The sequence below is a fragment of the Canis aureus genome, chromosome 33, assembly GCF_053574225.1.
Source record: "Canis aureus isolate CA01 chromosome 33, VMU_Caureus_v.1.0, whole genome shotgun sequence".
Taxonomy (NCBI): domain Eukaryota; kingdom Metazoa; phylum Chordata; class Mammalia; order Carnivora; family Canidae; genus Canis; species Canis aureus.
The window spans coordinates 37,705,086-37,728,476 of NC_135643.1; the positions used below are offsets into that span (position 1 = coordinate 37,705,086).

Sequence of the window (23,391 nt, forward strand, 5' to 3'; positions counted from 1 at the left end):
TTAAAAATTAAAAAAAAAGAACATGCTACTTAAGAGGTTTCCAACATACCTCTCTGCAGCCATTGGAGGAAATCTAATTTACTCTGAGGTAATAGTATGTGAGTTGAGATGCCTCAGTCCTCTCATATGGAATCCTACACCTCTGCTTCCTTTTCTGCTTTGCTGCTAAAAGCAAGTATTTTAAATTATTAAGGTGTTAAAATTATGTTTATTACAACACATAAAAACATTTTTCTGTATAACTGAATGAGTGAGATATAACTTATAGTTTCCTAAAGATACTATATTGTAAGAAACTGTGAACTACTTTTATGTTTCTTTTTTTAAAAAAGTACATTAGTATTTTGACTATTTAGGTATATCAACCATAAGCTAGAGTATGCATAACAATTTCAAGTGAATACTTACAATAGTGCTTAATTGTTCTCTATTTTCCCACTCATATATCATTTGCCAGCTTCATGTCAACAAATATTCTAGCAAAACCATCTCTTATCTGTATAATTTAGAGGTTATGTATAATGTATGCTCTGGACCAGTTTAAATATGTAACAGAAATAATTTAAGATTACTATATACCTGTTTTCTCCTTGCTTTCACACAAACCTTTGTCTTTATTACCAAAATACAAACAATAAATTATGTCAATGTTGAGTTGGAGAATGAAGAATTCACTAAGGTCACTTAGAAAAGAATACAAAGCCCTGTAAAAGTTACTATAATACAGCTGCTTTTATCATCTTCCTCTTTTCCTTAAAATCCCCAGTGCTGATTAGACAACCCACGAAGTACTAAGTCCCAATTTGAAAATACCATTTGAAATTTTAGGCATATGCTTGATTTTACTCCAAATTGGTAACAGTGAGAAAAGAAGGTGGAATTCTGTGATAGGATGATAAGGAGTGTCTAAGGTTCAGGGAAAGGGACAAATGATTCCATTCACAGAGCTAAAACGCCACTTCTATGTGCTAGAAAAGGTTTTAGGGCCATATATCCATTTTCTCATTTGATCTGTATATTAAATCCACAAGCAGTATATTGTTATCATTATTTCCCAGAGGAGGAAACTGATTTGGAGAAGTTCAGTGCCTTGGCCAGGCTTATACAGCAGTCAAATGGCAGAGTCATTTAGTCACCCTCATTCCAAATCAGCTGTTCATTCATCATGCCATGTTAGTGAGACCACACTCAAGGTCTGAGCATTCAGCATATGGTAGCCATGGCTTAAGGTAAGGTCAACAATAAGCAAGATAATCTCTAACACACCTCCCTATAATTAGCAAATTCCTGGGTGAAAGTTCCCTATCCATTTTCCCAAATGTGATAAGGCTCATGTAAATCGTGGAAAACACACTCCAACCTTTGGTATTTATATTTTAAATTAGCAGGATAAACATAATTTCCCCCTTTTTGTGTGTAGGCTTTAAATTTAGAATATGAACAACTAAAAACTGAGTGATTGTTTTACTGTCAGGAATGTTATTGTCAGGTAGTAGGCTCCAAGTCTATAGGGTTTTTTTTGTCAAAAGAGAGTTTAAATACTGTTACCAAAAGTGGCCAAATCTGATGTATTCCACTAGCTTCTTACAGGCAATTGCCTGACTTTTCTTATTTCCCACCCCAGTGTCATTGTGTAGGCAAGTCAAATAGTATAGTTGGCCCTGGCCTTATTGTTCATTGTTTTCCTCTAAACCTGTCTTCCCCCTAATGCAAGATGGCTTCACTCTAATATTCCGCCCAGTTAACTGTTTTCAGCAAATTTTAGTGTTTTCCTGGTCTGGGAACAGGTCCTATAATAGAGAACCTTCCTAGTTCTGAACCTGGTGAGGAGACTGAGGTGACAGCTATGAACCTTCCAGCCTTTCAGCATCCCGCAGTCCACCTCCACACCAGCTGGACTGATGGACTGCTCTTTACTATGTATGTCACTGGGTAAATATTCCTAGTTGGGTTGACCATTTCACTGACCAACCTAGTCTTCCCATCCCCCTCATACCTTTAGGTTTTAGAATGTAGGAGGGACAACCAGTTAATGAAAATGATGCAAAGAGCCACCTCTTATTCCCTTCTGGTGGAGTTTGTCACATGGTACGCCAATGATTAACAGTGTTCAATGTGAGTATTCTTGCTGTTTCTGTGGGCAACAGAAGCAGTGAGCTTTGAAATCCAAAATCCTGCCTCGAATCACTTCCTCAGCACTTAACTGGCTGTGTGACTAGGGGAAAGTCACTTAAACTATGTAAATCAGGTCTCTTGTGTCTGAAGTGGGAATAATGATCTTTTACATTAAATAACTCTGATGCCAGAGTGTTGCATGTTTCTATAGAGATAGGTATGTAATTAGATACAAGATCTTACAATTAGCTGCCCAATTGGTTTCATTTACTTAGCAGATACAGATACATTATATATATTCATAACTAGTATTTGGCTGATTAAGAAAATATTGACTCTAAAAATTCTGTGCTGAAATACTATTTTTGCCTGCTGCTGCTGAAAAACCATACCCAGCACTAAAATTTCTTCCCAAGCTTTAATTTGGCTCACCGACTCCTTTAGTTACCTTATAAAAAATAAAACAGGTCAAAATAATCATCTGGGAAACAGATAAAATACATAAACTTAGTTCACGTTCCCTCAAAGAATGTCACACATGTGATGAATACTAACATATAAAACATTTTTGCAGTTATATTTGAATTTTGTCTCCAATTTACTTTAATTGATATGTTCATTCTGTTAAAGAAAGTTGGAGAAAATCCAGAGATATATAAAAGCTCCCGTTTTGCTCAGTTCTCAGAGCTCGATTTCTTTAAATTAGATCTCCTTGGCCTTTAACTAGATCTTTAAATGCTTGCAAGTGGTTTTGGCTTTGTAGAATGAAGACCCAAAAACTAAGTGGGGTAGTATACAGATTCAATATTTGAAAAAATCATTTTGGAAATAGTCAAATTTTCATGTTAAACTATATTCCTGGTTCAACTGTTATAATTTTAACTGGATTTTATATTCTCTTTTAATACTTCCATAAGCATTTCAAATTTACTGAAAAATTGTTTGCCAAAGGATAAGCAGAATTATTCTTATCTTCTTATTGCCTGCAGAAACGGCTACTTCACTGCTATATAAATATGTATTGATACATAGAGCAGTATTTATATTATATAAAAATGTAAATAACCTAAATGTACAACAGGAAGATCAAATGATTAAATAAATTATAGGGCACCAATCTGATGCAGTATTCTGCTCCCATTAACAAGTTTTGGAAGGTTAATGTGACAGGAGAAAGCTCTTAACATGCTATTAAGTGACAAAGCAAAATTTGAAATTCTGCATTTTTAGTAATTATTGTTATAGTTCTAATTTTTGATTTATGGCTCTAATTTCATTTACCTGTACATCTATATATCTGCATATATTTTAGTAGTTATTGGTAAAGATGGGAAAGAATTCCATCATAATATTAACTTTTCCTATGAGGTGGATTTATTAGTGATTTTGACTTTTTCACTAGAAATAATGACGTATTATTTTAAAAATAATTATTGATGCATGGAACAGCTAAAAATAAAAATAAAATAATTGATTTTATTGATAAAAATAAAATAATTGATGATTCCTAACAGTAGAAATCTATGTTCTTAGAGTTCTTGGTCTGGAGGTACCTAAATGGTACCTCTGCAGATGGTTATGATTCTTTACCTTCTTCTCCATGACCAAAATACTCTGCACATCATAGAGGGTTTGCTTGTCCAAAATGCATGTGGCTTTCTGAATTTGGTATTAGAACATTGATTTGTCTTATTATGATTAGATTTTTAGATATCACGCCATTTTGACATGTTGCACATAAAGAGTAAAGCAAAGGATCATTTATATCATTTTTGTAATATTTTATTTATAGTAATAATAGACTATCTTAACTTTAAATAGACTAGTGCTGAATAAAATCTTTCTAGCAATGAGGAGTTTAATGAAAATGACAATCTAAGAATATTGCTGGGTGCTCTAGCTTCTAGTACAAAAGCATATTTTGAAAAGATAGAAGTAATGGATGAATATATAATATTGTTCCCATATATACACCCAAAATCTGGTCCATGAAAGTAGATGATAGATAGATAGATAGATAGATAGATAGATAGATAGATAGATAGATAAAATACATACATATAAAGATTAAAAATATTACTGTTTATCTTAAATATATAAAATATCTAGAAATAAATTTCCCTCTTCACCATATATAGGAATAATTTTAGTATCTACCATCTGTTTCAATATATCTTTTATGTGTTTTATTGTTTGTTTCTAGAATTTCAAATAAATGTATAAAATGTGAACTCAAACCTGCACAATCAGTGCTACTTCAAAAATTTGAATCAATGTATTCTAGTTGATTTAGAGATTAGTTCCCAAGTACATTATTTAGCTTCTAAGGCCTATGAACAGGACAGGCTTATTTGTTTGTTCTTATCAAGTAAGTTTTAAAAGACAGAGTCACAAAGCAAAGTTCAAGTTTAATTGAACATTTTATTTTCAAAAGACAAAAAACTTCTAACTTTAAAGCATTGAACATAGAAGAAATTATTTTAAAATGGATTTCAAATCTATATTTTAACCATTGAATAAAGTGAGTAGGCTGAATAAATGAATAAGATAGATAAAGAAGAAGATAAGATATAAGGGGAAGGAACAATAGGAAGAGCCAGCTAGAATGTTTAACAGGGAGAAGAAATGAAAAAGTAGAAGGAGGGAGGGAAGGCTGGAGGACACTGAGGGTAAATAAAACGAGAAAAACAACTTTAACTAAATGAGACAGATAGATGATATAATGGTCAGTAATATATAATATATACATATATAGGGGCGCCTGGGTGGCTCAGTCAGTTCAGTGTCCAACTCTTGATTTCTCTCCCTCTCCCTCTGCCCCTCCCCCCCAGTCATGTGCATGCTCTCTCTCTAAAATAAATAAATCTTTAAAATTTATATAACTACTGATATTATATCAACACCTAATATTTTATGCCACTTTTAAAAAAATACTTATCAAGCACTCCTGCAAATATTGGCTCTTTTATAATCCTCATCACAACTCTAGGACTTAGACAACTGTCTCGACTCTAACAAATGAAGGGAAAAGTTCAGAGAATATTAATTGTTTAACATCACTGACAATTAACAACAACGATATTAATATGAGTGATAGTAGCAGCAGCAATATTAGAGGATCAGGAACTAATATTGTTGAACACCTATCATGTGCCTATTCACTGTGCCAAGAGTATAAAAAAGCATGTCACCCTCGCAACAGTGCTTTGAGATAATTAATATTTATTTTTTAAACATTTTATTTGTTCATGTTCTTCAAAAGGGGATATCGTTATAAGTTTCTTTTATTTAGAGAGAGGCAGAGACATAGGCAGAGGGAGAAGCAGGCTCACTGCAGAGAGCCCGATACTAGACTTGATTCCAGGACACTAGGATCACTTTAGTAGGTGATAGGATAAATAAGTTATATAAGTTATATCTGTTTATCTTCCAAAAAAAGATTGAGACCTTGAAGGAATGAGACCAGGCTTTCAGGTGTCAGCTAAGCTACCGGAAAAAGAAGATCCTATTGTGGGCCCAGCTGAATAGGCGGGGGATGGGGGAAAGAGTACCTAATATGGAATCAGGCAATCATATCCTTCATCTATGATTTACCACTAATTTTATCTGTGAAAATGAGCAAGCCATCACTCCTCAGTTTCCTTGTGTGTAAAAGAATGTTCACTAAGATCCTTTACAAATCTAACATCTGGTGTTACTTTCTGGCTAGTTGAAATGGGTACTCAACTACAGTAGTCTGTGTAGGGAGGGTGGCAGGGAGAGAAGGAATATAAGAATAGGAATTTAAATAAGAATGAGAAAAAAAAGAAGTCTATTAAAAATTCATAGCATAGTGGCACCTGGGTGGCTCAGTGGTTGACCATCTGCCTTTGGCTCAGGTCCTGGTACTGGGGCCCTGGGATCAAGTCCTGCATCGGGCTCCCCCCAGGGAGCCTGCTTCTCCCTCTGTCTATGTCTCTGCCTCTATCTCTGTGTCTCTGATGAATAAATAAAATCTTTTTTTAAAAAAAAGTCATAGCATAGTAAATATAAGATGTAATATTTAAAACTCCGTTTTAAGAGTTTTACTGTCAGAAGTAGGGGGTTTTGTTTGTTTTTTTTAATGAAGGGCCAAATTAGAAATTTATTTTATCATGATATCCCCTTTTGAAGAACAATCACTATCTTCTGGGAATCTAAGACCTAAAGATTGAAAAGTCTTAGATTTTGAAGACCAAAGACATATCTGAGAAATAAAAATGTTTCTTTCAACATATGTTCTTGCATAGTTTCACTTAAAGAGTGTCCTTCTTTTGACAATTGGTGATCCATGTCCCTGAGAAGTGAAAGGCGATATATTTTATGTATTAGACAATAGTTCCTTTAATACATGCAGAATAAACTTTACATATAACTTCTTTTTTCTAGCTGACACTTTTTGGTGATTTATTGCAAGCTAAAGGATAAATATGTGTATATGTTTATGTAATCTTGAAAGCATCTCTCTAGTTGTAAAGTGATAAAGACACTACTTTCCATCATTTAATTCTCTCATATACAAAGGAGTAGTTTTACCCTTTGAATGAAAAAGGAAGATATCTTTTAAAACTTCTCAATGCCATTCTCTAACCTGATACTTGTTGGTTTGTTTTTTTTTTTTTAACTGTGTATTTCAGGCTCTGCTTGACACTCAGAATCTTTTGCGTGCACAAATCACAAATTTTACATTCAACCTGGGATTTTCAGGAAAATTTTACCATACAGGTAAGAAAAAAGAGGTTATTCTTATAAGGCCTCTCTGACCACTCTTTTTAAAAATTGTGACCCCACTTCCCACATTCCATGTCTCTCTCCATTTTTATTTTCTTCATATTATTCAATTCCACTTAATATATCATTTTTTAACTTTTACAAAATGTTGATGGTTTTAAAGTTTATTCACCATGTTATAATAGCCTAATGGCCTTCCTTTTCTACTGAACTATAATTTACATAAATAAAAGTGCGTAAGTAATAAGTGTAGTGCTCAGTGAATTTTCACAAACCAGCATGCAAATCAAGAGAGAGAACACTATCAGAATCCTCCCCTTCGCCCACCTGTGTACTTCTTCACAGTCACTAGCCTCCCTCAAAGAAATCCACTATCCTGACTTCTAATATTACAAACTAGTTTGCATGGCTTTGAGACGTGTGTAAAAAGAAATCATACAGTATGGACTCTTCTATAGTCAGCTTGTTTTGTTCAACATTATTCTAGTTTTACAGATATTACTGTGTATAGCTGTAATTATTTTATTTTCATTACTTTATAGCATTTCATTGTTTGAATATACCAAAATTCCTTTCCAATATAAATGGTTGGATTTTTCCTAGTCTTTAGCTTTTTTTGAATAATCATGTTAAGAAAATTTTTGTACCTATCCTTCAGAGGACATAAGTATTCTTTCCTTCTGATTGCAATTGAAGTAGGATTTTTAGTAAATTTACACGTAAATTTTAGAATTTACATGTATTGGTAAATTCTAACTATATCACAGAATTAACAATGTGAAGAGCAATGCTATATTGAATTAGTAAATGATCTTATTTCTAAATTCCAAATTTGGTCAATGAATGATAGTTAAGGGCCTTGAACTTGGAATTGTTTAATCTGGGTTAGAGTTTATAGGTAGGAGAATAAAACTTGACCATGTTGTGTTGTGAAAGATAATCACTATAAAATACTAAGAATAATTAAAAGCTTTCTTTCCAAATATAATAGAAACATAATAAAATACTGATGGCAACTGAACTTTTTGTCCAGTGCTGAATGCTAAAGAATGACTCTGGCCAGTTGCTCTTTCCTTGTTTCTGAAAGATTTCTCCTCTTTCTTTTCTTGGGCACTTCCCACAATTCACAATAAACATCCCCAGTAAGAAACTAGGTCTGTCCCAACCTTGTCAGTGACTTGGCAAGGTCACTTTCCAAATACCAATTTCCTTCTTTAAAGAATAGAGTTATCAGGGGCTCTTATGTCATAGGTAAGGTTAGTGAGAATTAAATGAGATGATGCTTATAAGACAGTTAATGCTTGACAAAAAGGTAGAGTCTCTAATCAATGATGATTTTCAATGTCATGGTAGGAAAAGCAGAAGATAAAATACTGAAGAGACACAAGCTATTTAAATAGATACATAATAAAATAATAATTTGCAATAACTTTGTAAGATTTCAGCATAATTTTTTAACAAATTAAGAAATAACACTTAAAATTGAGGAATTTGACTTCTAGTTCTCTCTTCCTCCAGTTCTAACAAAGGTGGGCAAAATCAGAAAAGAAAAGAGCCCAAGACATCCAACCACAGCAATGTTTCAACTGCTTTTTATCATAATTTTTAAAGTAATAAGCAATAGATACTTGTTCTCAATATAATTAATTCTGATGTAAAACATTCTCAAAGTAGGATTAAATTAAATCAGATGAGAAAGAGTTATTTAAAGAGGGGGAGGCATACATTTATGCTTACTATGAATTCATATAAATCTACTAGAGGGCAAATATCATTTGTCTAATTTCTTCATGATTCAAATGTATGAATATTTGAATAGCAGATTTCACCATGATATTCGGGAAAGGACAACAAATGCCTGAGCTATCCTTCCAAAGCTACCTTTCCACTATCCTGATAAAGAAACTTAGGGTAAAGTCAACTAGAAAAATGAACAAAGGAGAGATGAGAATAAAGATTCAGGGAAAGATAAGAGTTATAGGGGACAGGGGATAGAGATTTAAAGCAGTAGGCAGGGTAGCTTTTCATAATCTAGGAAATCTCATCTCACACTCCCAAGCTTACTTTATTCAGAGGAGGTAGAAGTTGGAGATGCACCAATTACTGGGAAACCTCAAGAAATTTATGCCTTTTTTCAGTGTGTGGAAGTAAAAATGCAGTAAGTAATTGATTGTAATCTTAACTAATATGGGTCCTGAGGACATACAAAATGTTAAGCAAGAGGAGAGTCTTTTGGATGTAAGTAGAGATGCTTAATCGTGGGGAAACAAAATGACATCTGACATCATCTTTATGTCAAAAAAAAAAAAAAACCACATGTTTTTTAAGCATCAGCAGTCAATGTAAAACTGCTGCTTCACCAGGGTCACCGTATTTATCACCTAAAAGGTAGCAGGACCCAAGACCTGAATGTCATTGCCTGGGGTCATTAGAGAGTCTAAATCCTGAATCCATATTCCTATTCCTTTGAATTCCTCTCTAGAAGTTTTCCCTGAGCTGTAAAATAATCACTCAGAAGCCCCAAGATGCCTTTGTTGGTAACTCATTAATCAGGCCAGTCAGTTAATATGATGGCATGGTCAATTCTTGAACACAATGTTCCCATCTGCCACATAACACCAGGTGAGACCTTCCCCTATACCCTCATGCATTATCATGGAATAAAACTCAAGGAGTCCCACAAAAGACACAAGGAGAGCAGAGTGGGAAATTAAACAGAAAGGAAGAAGGCATTTTAGATTACCCAATATGTGCCAGGATTATACCGCCTCTTCTTCCCCAAAATAATAAAATAGGTATTGCTATCCATCTCTTTACCTACATAACCACAGACATTAAAGGGGTTACATGACTTGCCCACAATCACACAACTCAAATGTGTTGGAACCTACAAATAAACACAAACTTCTAACTCTAGAGTTTATCCTTGTTCCACTATATTGTGGTAACATGAATGTGTTATGAAGAGGAAAAAGTTAGGGAAATAAAACAGATTAAATTTAATGGTGCCTTTTATATATAAAGAAAAAAGTTTCTTCATAGCAGCCAAGTATTTAACCATATAACAGTGAAATGGATGTCTATCCTTGTTGAAGAATTGTTATTCCCCTCATTCTACATTACTAATCCTTGTTCTTCCTATATAAATGAGAATGACTAGCAGCCTCATGCTAGGCCTTTATCTTTGCTAAGTCACTTTCACTGCCCAGTAAATCATAGGGACTGGTTCTTTTCCTGCCAGTGGGCTCTGTCTGCCTTCTGTTGGGAAAATGAAGAGAAAAGCATTAGTAACAAGCACTGTGCTTAGTTGGCTGGGCCAGGGCAGCAGTCTGCCCTCTGTCTTTAGCCTGTAGGGCACTATTTTCATATAAGAAAAATGAAATTTTTGAAAATATTCTCTACACAGAGGGGACATCATTTGAAGAACCTACTATTCTATATTCTAGGGCACTATTTTCATATAAGAAAAATGAAATTTTTGAAAATATTCTCTACACAGAGGGGACATCATTTGAAGAACCTACTATTCTATATTCTAGGAGCTTGTTAAATTCAGTGTTGGGGCTGAAATTTAAGTGTGGCTGCATAACTTTATGATGATTAATATCATCTTATGATATGCCAGGTACTACTAAGGTATCCTATACAGCTCTGATTTCATGCTTTAGTAAAGAACTAGAAAGGGTCCTATCCCCCTCAAGTTAAGAAAATTGTAGATTTTCCCACACTCAACTAAACTGCAGGTCAGGGAAAATGGAGGAAATAAAATATGCCCAAATAAGGAAAATCCAAGGAATGACAACAGGGTTGACTCTCAAGGATATAAGAATTTCTTGATGGAAAGTCTGCTTCAAGGAACTTAAGAGAAAGGACAAGCCTGAAAAACATGAGTACCACCAAGGAACAGCTTGGCTTGTTTTACTAAGACTTTATTACTTCACAGCCTCTTTACTTCATTTCACCCTTTCTTCCCTTCAGTTTTCCCTAATTTTCCAAATAACAATTCCTACATTTCCTTTTTTCCTTGTTTATGCCTTAGTTTTCACTAAATACTGAGTAGGTTCTTCTCAGACCTAATGAGAAACCTAAATAAATTATGGAATTATTGTGACTGTGATATCACAACCTATGTCAGAATGATCTACTGCTGGAATTCTGTCACTCACTTCTTTATTCTTATTCCCTTGATTCCATTTCTCACTTATCCCCCCATTCTCTCCAAACTAAAGATCATAAAAAGATGCTAAAAGAGTTGGGACACCTTGGTGGCTCAGCAGTTGAGCATCTGCCTTCGACTCAGGGCATAATCCTAGAGTCCTGGGATCAAGTCCCACATCGGGCTCCCTGCATGGAGCCTGCTTCTCCCTCTGCCTGTGTCTCTGCCTCTCTCTTTCTGTGTGTCTTTCATGAATAAATAAATAAAACCTTCAAAAAAGTTGCTAAAAGAGTTTGAATGTCCTTGGGAATGGTTGCATATTTTCATTTTGCAGTTGTTTTATACCTGTGTCTCCTGTTGAAAACTTTCAAAAGAGTTTTGTCACAGTCTCTGTTCCCCAAGTAACAGATTTTCCTTTGCTACATTTCATGTTCAAAACCTTATGTGTAACAAAAAAGTATAAATGGTATCTTCTAAATACATATATGTGAATACATAATTGGATGGATGGATGGATAGATACACAGACAGTCACTGTAACTGGAATTAACTGAATAATCCTTTTTCCCTTGAAGGAACTGAAGAGGAAGATGAAGGGGATGACCATCTTCTGGGGTCTGTGGATGAGTTTTGGTGGTTTCCTCATATGTGGAGCCATATGCAACCCCACCTCTTCCACAATGAGTCATCTTTGGTGGAGCAGATGATTCTCAACAAAAAATTTGCCTTAGTAAGTAACTCACTTTGAATATTACACTGAACTATTGTACCCTGACATTAGAACAACTTGGTATTGCAGCCTTTCAGGATGTGACTTTTGATATGTATTGGATGCTCACTACTATCCCTAATGCTTTGAGGGTCTAATTTAAGAAAAAATCCACAGGGCTGGAGTTAAGATGGTGGAGGAGTAGGGGACCCTAACTTTGTCCCACGAATACATCTAGGTCGTTATCAAATCATTCTGAACACCTGTGACATCAAACGGATATCTGAGAAAAGAAATGCTGCAATCCTACAAGTAGAAAGACGACCACTTTATGAAAGATAGGTGGTGCAGAGACTTGAATCCAGTGTGATATATTTGAAGATATGGTGGAGGGGAGGGAGCCTGCTTACGGAGGCTACTGCAAGGTGTACTGTAAGCTGCAGAACGCAAAATCTGATGCAGTGAAGGATGTCCCTAGCTTGAAGGTGCTCAAGTGGCAGAGCAGGATAGAATTCCAGGTCTAACAGTGTGATCTCAGGATGCCTAAGGTCCCAAGAAAAATGGTGGTTCCCAAATGGAGCAGAGTTCCCAGGCACAGGAGAAGGGAAGTGACTAAGAACAGTAAATCTAGGTGCCAGCTCTGCCCCGTGTTGCCATAAACTGCAAACCACTGCATGATCGTGTGACCACTTTCCTGGCAGAGACCCTTCCTCTCTCCCTGGGGTGAAACTGTACGGGGCCTCATCACAGGAGTCTGTAAAATTAGGAATTTTGAAACTCAGTCTTGTGCCTGAGATAAAAACGCTCAGTCACAGGCCAGATGGACAGAGTTCTGAAGGAAACCGGGTAGACCAGAGCGATTGACTGCTCTTCTAGGAGGATTTTGAAGAGTTGTAGACATGAATTTTCAGATCTAGGGATCCTTGCCCAGTGCTGATAGCCTTCAGGGAGCAAATCAGCGCCACATAGTGCAATCTGGAGGTGCTTACGTTGTGCCCAGCCTCCTGGCAAGGGAGGCTGCGCATGTGCAATAGGCCAAGTGCGCCAGAGAATCAGCGCAACAGGCCCCTCCCCCAGAAGACTAGCTCTCACCACATTTACTGATCGTTGAGGGCTGCAGAGTTTCAACTCTTGGGGAAAACAGTATATAGCATTCATTGGGGCTTTATTTTTTATTCTTTAGTCTTTCAGTAGTATTTTTTCAGTTATTCTCATATTTTTTCAATTCTTTTTTATTCTTTTTTATTTTTATGCATATGTTATATATATTTTTTAATTTATAGGTTTTTTTCTTATTTTGGGATCTAGTTTCTTTTAACAAGCAGATCAAAACACACCTAGGATCTAGTGTTTTGTTTCTTATTTGTATTTTTGTTTGGTTTTGGTTTTGTTTTTTTCTGGTGGTTTTTTTCTGTTGTCATTGTTACTGTTGTGTTTGTCTCTTTCTTATATTCTTTTCTGGACAAAATGATAAGATGGAGGAATTCACACCAAAAGAAAGAACAGGAAGTAGTATTCACTGCCAGGAATTTAATCAATATGGATATAAGTAAGATGTCTGAACTAGAATTTGAAACGATTGCAAAGATACTAGCTGGGCTTGAAAAAAGCATAGTAGACACTAGAAAATCCCTTACTGTAGAAATAAAAGAACTAACATCTGTTCAGGCTGAAATTAAACATGCTATTATTGAGATGCAGCCCCAAATGGAGGGCATAAAAATGAGGGTGAATGAGGCAGAAGAGCAAGTCAGTGATATAGAAGATAAAATGATGGGGAAAAAAGGAAGCTGAAAAGAAGAAAGAAAATCACTAGATCACAAAGGGAGACATAGAGAACTTGGTGATTTCATAAAGTGAAGTAATATCTGGGTAATAGGGGTCCCAGATGATGAGGAGCGAGAGAGAGGGGCACAAGGTTGTAGCAGCAAAATATATATGGAAAGAGCCCAGAAGTCCACTGACAGATGAATGGATAAAGGAGAGATGGTGGACAGATAGATGATAGATAGATAGATAGATAGATAGATAGATAATAGAATAGTAAACAGCATGCATGCAAGACTGTGTAAATGCCACAGTTTTTAATAGAGAGCACTAAAAACCCTATCTCAATGCAGCAAACATTAATTCTGTCATCTTCAAGAGTCTAAGATTTGCTGATATAAGCAACATAAAACAGCAAGAGAGAATATGAAGAAGAAAATTACTTTGTATTTCCTTCTTTAATCTGTGGAGAAAGAAATTTGTGAAAGAAGAAAATATGTAAAAAGAGTGAAAGAAAGTACTAATAAAAGATTAAAAACTGGGAAGTAAGCAGGAAAGTTTTGGTATTTGCTGTTGTTTTGGGTTAATAAAAAGTTTATTAAGGCAAATTTGATGAAATACATTCATTACTATCTGTATATTCCTCTGCCACGAAAACAGTACCTAGGTAATAGGTATTCTAGTCTTACTTGAATGAATGAATCAGTGAAGGTTATGTTTGTACTTAAAATAATAAATGCTTCAAAGTACATATAGTAAAAACAGACATGCACAGGGATTACATACATTTTTTAGAATTCTCAACTAAAAAAAAGCATCATGAATTGGAAGAATAATTCAGAACTGAAATTTGGTCCTACTCCTCAAGTGCCAAGCAGAGGCCACTTTCTTAAGAATACCATTCCTAACTACAAGTTGACAACCCAAATTTTGGTGCTCAAGACAGTAGAGAACAGTCATGGAAGATCTTCAGAAATCTTCAGAAATAAGGCCAAATGTGTTCTTTAATGTTTAATCAAATATAGGTCCCATGGATTTTTTTTTGGGGGGGGGGGGGAGACAGACCAGAAAAAAAGATTAAATCCAGGCCCATTTCCTCCCAGCCATAACCACATGAAAGAGAGTATGTATGAAAAAGGATTGGGAACAGTGACTAGCACTTTACAAATAGTAGAAATGCACCTGTTGTTTTTATCATTATATATTCGGCATCAGAAAACTGCCTTCTTCAATTTTTACCTTGGCTCCTGACGTGTTTAGAGTGACAGGAAGAGGAACAAAATCCTCAAGTTTAAAAGCTTATTCTGTATTGCATAACATTTGGTTCGTGTAAATTCTACACATTTTCTAAACAAATGTTAACTCTTTTACTGTCCATTAAGGCATTAGGGTTACAAAGCTGCTTTGCTACTAAATGTAAAGAGATATGGAGAAAAGGATTTTAGTTTTTTATATATTGTGTATTATTTCCTTTAATATTTATAACAACCTAAAAAAATGGTATATTTATTCTCACTTTATAGATAACTGAAAACCAGAGAAATAAAGTGACTCAGGATTACAAAGCTCACTAAGGGTAGAATTAAGCCCAGAAATCCAGGTCTTTTAAAACTGCATGAATTGTAACCTCCCCCAGACTTTCTCACTAGCCTGTCAACCCAATTCAAAACAGTAAATCTAGATTTCCCTTCTGCCTGGTAATCCAAAGGAATATGTGGTAATTCTGATAACATAAGGGAAATTGAGAACTAGAGGTGGAATTCCTAGAGCAAATTTTCCCTGAGGTTCCCTAAGATAGGCAGAGTTTGTAAAATGTTGGGAGACAAACAACTAAATCTGAGAACCTTTCTTTTTTTTTTTAAAGTTTCAGTTTATTTTATTTATGATAGTCACACAGAGAGAGAGAGAGAGAGGCAGAGACACAGGCAGAGGGAGAAGCAGGCTCCATGCACCAGGAGCCCAACGTGGGATTCGATCCCGGGTCTCCAGGATCGTGCCCTGGGCCAAAGGCAGGGGCCAAACCGCTGCGCCACCCAGGGATCCCCTGAGAACCTTTCTACATGAATTAGTATATTTTGTCATGGATAGAGAGGCTACTTTAATTCAATGGAAACTATTCTGGAGGAAATTTTGCCTCAACTATCAACTCACTAGACAAAACAAACAAAAGCTTAACCTGTGCTAATAATAGTGCACGTCAAAATTGGGGGACATCCTGCTTTTCTCCACCAGCTTGGAGGCTCTGAATTTAAAAATGAGCATTCGTGTTTCTCCCAGTGAAGGAAGTGAAAGAATATACAAAGAAGCAATGTGCTGCTCTGGGAGTAACTGGGTATTCAAACGAGATTGGAGCTTGTGGATAAAATTCAATATTCAAATGAGTGAGGGGCAGCCCCAGTGGCTCAGCGGTTTAGCACCGCCTTCGGCCCAGGGTGTGGTTCTGGAGTCCCTGGGATGGAGTCCCACATCAGGCTCCCTGCGTGGAGCCTGCTTCTGCCTGTCTCTCTCTCTCTCTCTCATGAATAAATAAAATCTTAAAAAAAAAATGAGTGATTGAGTTAGAAAACATTTAAAGTACGTTTCCAACTAAGAGAATCTGAGAATATGATGTAAAACTCTTTTGTTTGAGCATTCTCTATCACCATCTATAGCCAAACACCTGTTATTTTCATTGAGTTTTAGCAGTTGCATCTGATCTGTTATCCTTTTGCACAATGTGGACACTTCTGTCTCACAAGGGAATTTGATGTCCATTTTAATTTAGCTTTGAAAGGTCTGTCTAATAGCTTATTATGGAAGGTCAAGTAAATCCTGTAAGCAAACCTGCATTTGATGGTTACAGCCACCAGGAAATACAGCTGATTAGAAAACATTTTTTGTTTTCAAATATGGGCTAATTCAGGTATTAAAATGAAATGTTAACAAGGCTGGGGTTTTTTTTTGAAAGGTACCATATCTGAGGCAACAATTAATTGTAACATTTGTTAATGACCTACAACACAGTTTGAGGTACCTATTGTATAGCTTTTAAAATTGCACAAAATTCCATTCAATAAGTAAGTAACATTGCACTTAAGCCTCAAAAAATCATCAATATATATACTCTCAGTTGAAGAATTAGATCTAACATTTTTGGTAAATTATGATGGCTTAATTTTAATGATAAAATAATTAGTAGAAATTTTCACCATAGAACTCATTGCCAATATCAGATAAGACTTCACTGTTACAGACAATAGTATTAAAATTAGTAATAGTAGAACAATGTTTCTGATCCTGAAAACATGAAATCTTGCTGAGGATTGTACTTTTTAACTGCATTATCATTATTCCTTCAAATAGTGTCCTTTGCCCCTCCTTCTTTTCCAAGTTCAGCAGAACTGCTAATTCACATTAGCTGAAATGTCTATTGTCAAGTATGCAACTTTTTAGATTAGTGAGCACATTAACTTTTCTAATATGGAAATAAAGATTACAGTATCAAAATATAATTTAAAATATATTGAAAGACTTGCTGGCTTAAGGAATATATGATAATCTTTTAATTAGTTTGCTTGCCAGCTAGAGAATGAATGAATTGTATCATTTACACTTCAGTGAAGCACTTTGTAAAAAGACACATTAGATTTTTATTTTATTGATATTGAAAACAAAGCACAATTCTAGTGTCCCTAATAAAAATAGAGTTCAAATCAGGATGTAAAAGTCTACTCTGAGCTGGTAAACCACTTCTGGTGTTATCTAAGTAGCATAGTTTAAGAAAGACACTATCCATTATTCAGATCATGATGAATAATATGGTGATGTCTATAATTTACTTCATAAAAACAATGGCTGAAGGAACTTGGTAAAGATAAGAACCAGAAAAGAAGACCAAGGGATATATTATCAGGACTAATATTCAACTTAAAAGTGCTAGTATGGCCATGCCAATGATTACAATATTGAAATGTGCCAGTGCTACTACCAGTATCCCCACTACCACCTCAGACCCTCCCCCAGGATGTCGCAAACCTCCCAACTGCTTAGCAACTAAAGGGGCCTGGCTCAGAGTCACCAGCATCCATCTCCAGCTCTACAGCTGGCAACAGTTATGAGTGATCAGTTGTATAGCATGCTGGCTGATAAATACTTTGCATATTACCCCTGAATATAATCAATTTTACGATTTACAAGGAACTTGAATGAGTGTATTCAGAAAATAAGCTATGGAAGAGGGAGTACAATCCTACACATTCAAGTAGAGTTGTTCTTCTGATCTAGTAGCTGTGTTCACAGAATTGTAATTGACACCCAATAGATGCTCAAAGTTTGGTAAATGAAAATATAAATAAATATTCCTTCCAGATCTTAAGATTTTATCATTATTGTGTAAAAATGTAGGTTTTAGGGGATCCCTGGGTGGTTCAGCGGTTTGGCGCCTGCCTTTGGCCCAGGGTGTGATCCTGGAGTCCCAGGATCGAGTCCCGCGTCGGGCTCTCGGCATGGAGCCTGCTTCTCCCTCTGCCTGTGTCTCCGCCTCTCTCTCTCTCTCTCTCTCTCTTTCTGTGTCTATCATAAATAAATAAATAAATATTTTTTAAAAATGTAGGTTTTATTTTTATTCGGATGTGGTGGGATCATCAGATCAGGAGAGGACTGCCACTGAAAGTATAGTTTGATATTCACAGTTCCCAAAGAGAAAAGAGCACCCCACACTGCCCAGGTCCCCATGGGGTAGCACTAGAGTCAGTCTAGAAACAGTAACAGGAATGCATGGGCAAGAGCCTTTTCTGTGGTTTCTACAGGAAAGGCAAGACAAGGCAGGGTAAACAGGTTTAGGATTGGCTAATTGGATGACAATTGTAATGATCACTGTTGTAAAGGGGCTCTTTCCAGTTGTGTTATAGCTGGCCCTGAGGTGATTAGAGCAGGAAGATAGCAGCTCAGCTTAAGAAGGAAGTGGTTGAGAGTAGGAACCCTGAACTGGTTGGCTTGTGCTGAAGAGCATACTCTGGGGTGGGTGTTTAATTATCTCTAGGAATTGGATAGCCCTGGGGGAAGGAGTCTTTGCACAGTCAGCGAGGTCTCAGATGTCAAAGCAGCAGAAATATAGAAAATAAAAAGGCACGATTAATACAATTATATATGCCTCTAAGTTATGTATCTTGAAGCATTCCACGGATTTTCAAATCCCGTCATCATACCAGCTGCCATAATTGTACAACTTCTCACTTGTCATTCTGCTTCCCAATATATGTTGCCCCAATCTGACCATTATTAGAACAGAAAACAGTAAAATGTTTTTCCCTTCAGGTATACTTTACTTCTATTTATGTAGCCAAAGATCACACATTTATAAACCAACATATCACACTTGTGTCTGCCAGACATTCTGTCCATGAGTCATTTATTAAGTTTTCAGGTATTTGTTTTGATCTAATAAATGCTAGCTTTGAGATTAATACTGTCCCTTTAACATTTCATATTTGTTATGTGTTCAGTGGTTCAGTATATCAATATACTATAAAGATTGTTTCTGTTATTTAGCATGCATTACATCTTTCCTCTTTTTCTGTCATGCATATATCTTACAAGTGTATTTTATCAGCATGACTTTTGCATCTTCATCAAGTTATTGATCAAGCTGAACAAGCTCAAAAGAGCATTTCTAGAGTTAATTTAAAAATCTACAATTTTTTAATTACCTTAATACGTGCTCTTCTGAACCTGGAAAATATTGAAACACTTTAGTTTATAATAGTTAACAATTTAGTTCAGCATGTCTTCCCTCTATGTTTATGTTTGTACCATCATATGTGTTTGAAAAGCTGTGTTCCTTGATAGGGAAAGTAGAATCAGAAGAGATACTGGACATTTCTGCTTTTTTTCCAGATCATCAAAGTATTTCAGCTACCCTCTCTCCCACTGTGAACATGGAATGATATTCCTTGTGTGTCTTTTGCTGACTAGAGTTGTTTTTAATTAGCAATTTATGGAAAATAAACTCATTTTAAACTTTAGCCTCCTTCACATGTTTTTTTACCTTTTTTATTTTGTTAGTTGCTTTTGTGCTTGGTTATGTGTACTTCCTTTCATCTCATGTACCCGTGTGTGTATGTGAGGGCCCTGTAAGTAGTTAGTTTCTTTAGAATACTAAATACATAATAATACTGACCCTTCACTAAGTGGCTGGAACTCTTAATTAATAATCTTATTTTTTCTCTTATTAATCATATTTAACCTTCATCACAACCCTCCTGATGTCATCTCCATTTTACAGAACAAAGCTGATGTTTGAAGAGGTTTAGTAATTGCTCCAAACCACACAGCTAAGCCACAAATCTGGCACTTGAATTCAGAAGTTTCTGACTCTTAATTGCCATGTTAAACATATGTTTTCGTCCTTGTTTTGAATAATTATAATTCTCAGAAAAGAACTACATTTTTTGGAATCCCCTATCCTTCTTTAGCTATACTCCTGTAGTGTATCCTGGCCATTGTTTCAGCTTTTTTTCCTCAGAATGTTTTAAAATCTGCTTTTCCTAAATTGAAATTTCGTATCCAATTACTTTCAGAAATACATACTTTAAGCATTTTGAACTCCAAGATGACACTGTCCTCTCATTCCCAGAGTTCTTTCACTTCCACACAGGACATGGGAGTGGGAGTGTTGAGGTAAGAGAGAAGCAGAGGGTCTGGAGGTAGGTCGACAAATTGGATTACTGTGGAAGTAATTAAAGGAGAGGAAATAGCTTTAGCTTTCACTAACCAGCATAAGTGAGATTATAAAGAAGAGCAATGTGAAAACTACTTCTGAAATAGAATCAATTGGGCTTCTTATTGGATGGATGATGAGGAAGTAAAAAGTAATAACAGGGCAAAAATAACATCAAGGTTTGAGCCTCCCAATTTCCTATCTGTGCCTGCCTACTTAAAGTATGTGAGTCTGAACTGCTGTTTTTCCTTAGAAGCTCAGTACTTCACCTGCATGAGGACACTGCCCCCTGTCCATATCTACAGTGGCACAGCAGTTTTTCTCATTGAGATACATCATTACACTTTTGAAAGTGGTCTTGATTACCTCAGGAACTTAGAATCCTTTTCTTTGTAAATGTCTTTCCAGATTACTTTTTTCCATTCTATATTCCTATAGACTTCATGCTCCCTAACAAACTGGAGAATGTGGAAGAGGATTCTTCAATTCCTTTCCTTTTTTCTCTTAAAAAAAAAAAAAAAAAAAAAAAGTCTACATTGCATCTCCAGCGCATATATGGTGATTTAAACTGGTTTTGTAAAAAGAAAGATAAATTTAGTATATGTCCTACATGAAAATAGTCCCTCACTGCCCAAATTTATTTGGACACAAAATGAACTAAAAGCCTTTATGAATTCTCCAAGAAACTCTTATTGGTGGGCTGGAGTCAGATGTGGGAATGGAGCTGGGGAAAGGTTTATTTACAGATCCAGGCATGCTGCTACTAAATTTTGACTGCTCCTTCCTTTTTGAGTGCCTTACATTTAGTTAAAATGCAAGGGGCATTTGTTTTCTAAGAGGTTTTCATAAACATGGCAGGGATGGAAGTGATGGCAAAAGAAGAAATGACAGTAAAGTTCTCTCAAATGCTAACCTTGCATTTGCTTTGGTATTTTCATATCTCCCATTCCATGTCTACAGTCACTTAAGAATTTCTATGAGTTCTTTCTTTGCACCATATCCTGCTCCATTTCAAAACTTTCTATCCCCACTCTTATATTTTTCATCCCGCACCTGGATCATTGCAGCAACATCCATACTAACCTCCTTAATTCTCCATTCTTTCCCTTTAATTTATGCTCAGTTCAAGGAACATTATGAGACTTGAAATTCTATTATTCAATTCCTCTACATGAAACAGAACCTTGAATTTCAATTAGAAAACTTCTAGAGTCTCCAGACAAAATGTCGGAAGAGAAATTTGAGCCTCCAGGTATTTACCAGACATTGTGCTTAGTGCTTTTCACATGTCCTCAGTTAATATCCTCACAACCACTGGTGAGGCTCTTCAGCCCAATATTAAAAATGCAGAAAGTGAGGCTCAGAGTGCTTATTTAATTTTCTTAAATAACACAGCCAATGAAAGCTGAGAAAGGATTTGATCCCAGATCTGTCAAGCTCCAAAGCCCATGTAACCAGCGTGGTTTGTATAATCGAAAATTGCCATGCCGTCAATACTGACATTGACTGATGTCACCAAAACCTTATCATCAGAATGTTATTACTTCCCTAAAGAGTTTTCTTAAACAAATTCAGAATATTAAAATCTGACTTTTTACAATTATTTTAAGTAGCTGTTTATATAATTTATGTAATTTCTTGTGTACATGCAACCAGCACCACAAGTGTTAACTGTCCTGGTGGCTATTATAAATAATACCAGAGGCTATGTAGTAGTTCTAACAAAGCACAATATCAACTATTCTCTTCATTCTGGAATATTAAATTTCAATTAAAATTGGTACTATGCAGACTTGAAGATTCCTACTGTAACCAACCCTGTGCATCTTTAGAAAGATTAAATGTGTTTTCAAGTACCTTGGGAATTTGAGCCTGTCCCTGAATTACTTTATAGCTTTATTACCTCTGGAGGACCTCAAAGGTCCACATAAAACTTGCTTCACACTCTGAGAAAGCTGAATTAAACTAAACCCTCCAATTTCTCTATTGTGTCTCCAGATAATTTTATTTTTGATTATTTTGCTACAGCATTTAAAAAATCTTCAAAAATTCATTTTTTTATATTTCTACAAACTCCTTCATGTATTGACTTGAAGAAATTCCAGCAATTAAAAAAAGTTAGCCTAGCCAGTGCAAGGTACAAGTGTTTACATCATTCCTTTGAGTATTCTTATAAAAGTACACCCTTAGTCGTGTGTTTGCTTATGAAACACTCAACAATGATGTGACGACACTTCAGAAATTCTGAAGAGAACTTGAGGAGAGGAAAACAGTATGCTCTGTTAAATAGAGACTTACTTGAAATACATAATTATTGGGTAAGACTAGAAGAAAATCTCTTTTCTCCCCCAGGTAATTCCTTCTTAGAGGTTACCAGTGAAAATGAAGGTTAAATTTCAGTATTGGTCCTGAATTATTAACTTAACTTTTGTTACTGGAATTTCATAATGCATTTGGCATACTAAATTTCTTGTAAGTTTTTCAAATAACCAAGCTATTGACTTGGGGTAGTATTTGAAGGGGACTATGTGATGTCAAGGAGGGTTTTTATTGATATTGTTAGTACAGTCTTATCAAAAATTTATGGTATGCCAAGAGTAATTTAGCTCCCATTTAATATATAATATCAATTACTTTTTCCAGAAAAAAAATACATACCTTTTTGTAAAACTTTTTCTAGATAAGGTTGATAGTGATAGTGTGTCTTCTTTTAGGAATATCTTCTCTTAAATAATACCTCTAAAGACATTTTTGAAGGGTAGAAGTGATGTGGAAGGATTTAGTTTACCATTTTTCCTTGTCTTTTTTGTTGTTGAAAACAGAAAGAGAATAATGTTAATAAAATGAAAGAAAATTACATAGTAATTGACCAATAATGTTTATATTATATCTGTCACTCCCTACAACTCTTTATAAATAATTTTATTACCCCTACCTGGCAAGCAAGTGAAGTGAGTCTTAGTGAGATCTGCCAAAAGTCATACAGCTAATGAAGGGTAGCACTGAAATTGAGCCCAAGACTCCTATATCTGTGCTTTCTCCATGATACTGTGGTCTTCCTATCTCTCAGACTCTCTGGTAGACACCTACCATTCCATTATCATGGATTTGGGTATCTTTAGATATGGGAAGAATAAGATTCTTCTCACTATGTAGTTGGTAAAACACTATATATTCTTTTCCAGAGCTGAGTAAGTT

At 35.5% G+C, this 23,391-nt stretch overlaps 1 protein-coding gene and 1 long non-coding RNA gene across 21 annotated transcripts in view; one reads left to right on the forward strand and one right to left on the reverse strand.

Annotated features, from left to right (window-relative positions):
• The window catches only part of LOC144304014 (bifunctional heparan sulfate N-deacetylase/N-sulfotransferase 3), a 170,927-nt gene that overhangs the window by 48,775 nt on the left and 98,761 nt on the right, over positions 1-23,391 (forward strand). For both annotated transcript variants that reach the window (XM_077882444.1, XM_077882445.1), the window contains exons 3-4: positions 6,771-6,858; positions 11,596-11,750. In XM_077882444.1, the coding sequence (XP_077738570.1) occupies positions 6,771-6,858; positions 11,596-11,750 (243 nt within the window). The remainder of the gene's footprint in view (positions 1-6,770; positions 6,859-11,595; positions 11,751-23,391) is intronic.
• LOC144304015 (uncharacterized) overlaps positions 1-23,391 on the reverse strand; it is a 147,311-nt gene that overhangs the window by 5,160 nt on the left and 118,760 nt on the right. For 15 of the 19 annotated variants that reach the window (XR_013371009.1, XR_013371004.1, XR_013371002.1 and 12 more), the window contains 4 exons: positions 22,852-22,994; positions 20,064-20,200; positions 1,997-2,134; positions 50-165 (listed from right to left, as the gene is read on the reverse strand). This is a non-coding gene — a long non-coding RNA (uncharacterized LOC144304015). Of the gene's footprint in view, positions 1-49; positions 166-1,996; positions 2,135-19,183; positions 19,206-20,063; positions 20,201-22,851; positions 22,995-23,391 lie in introns of all 19 variants that reach the window. The other 4 variants (XR_013370992.1, XR_013370995.1, XR_013370994.1 and 1 more) reach the window with 4 other exon arrangements.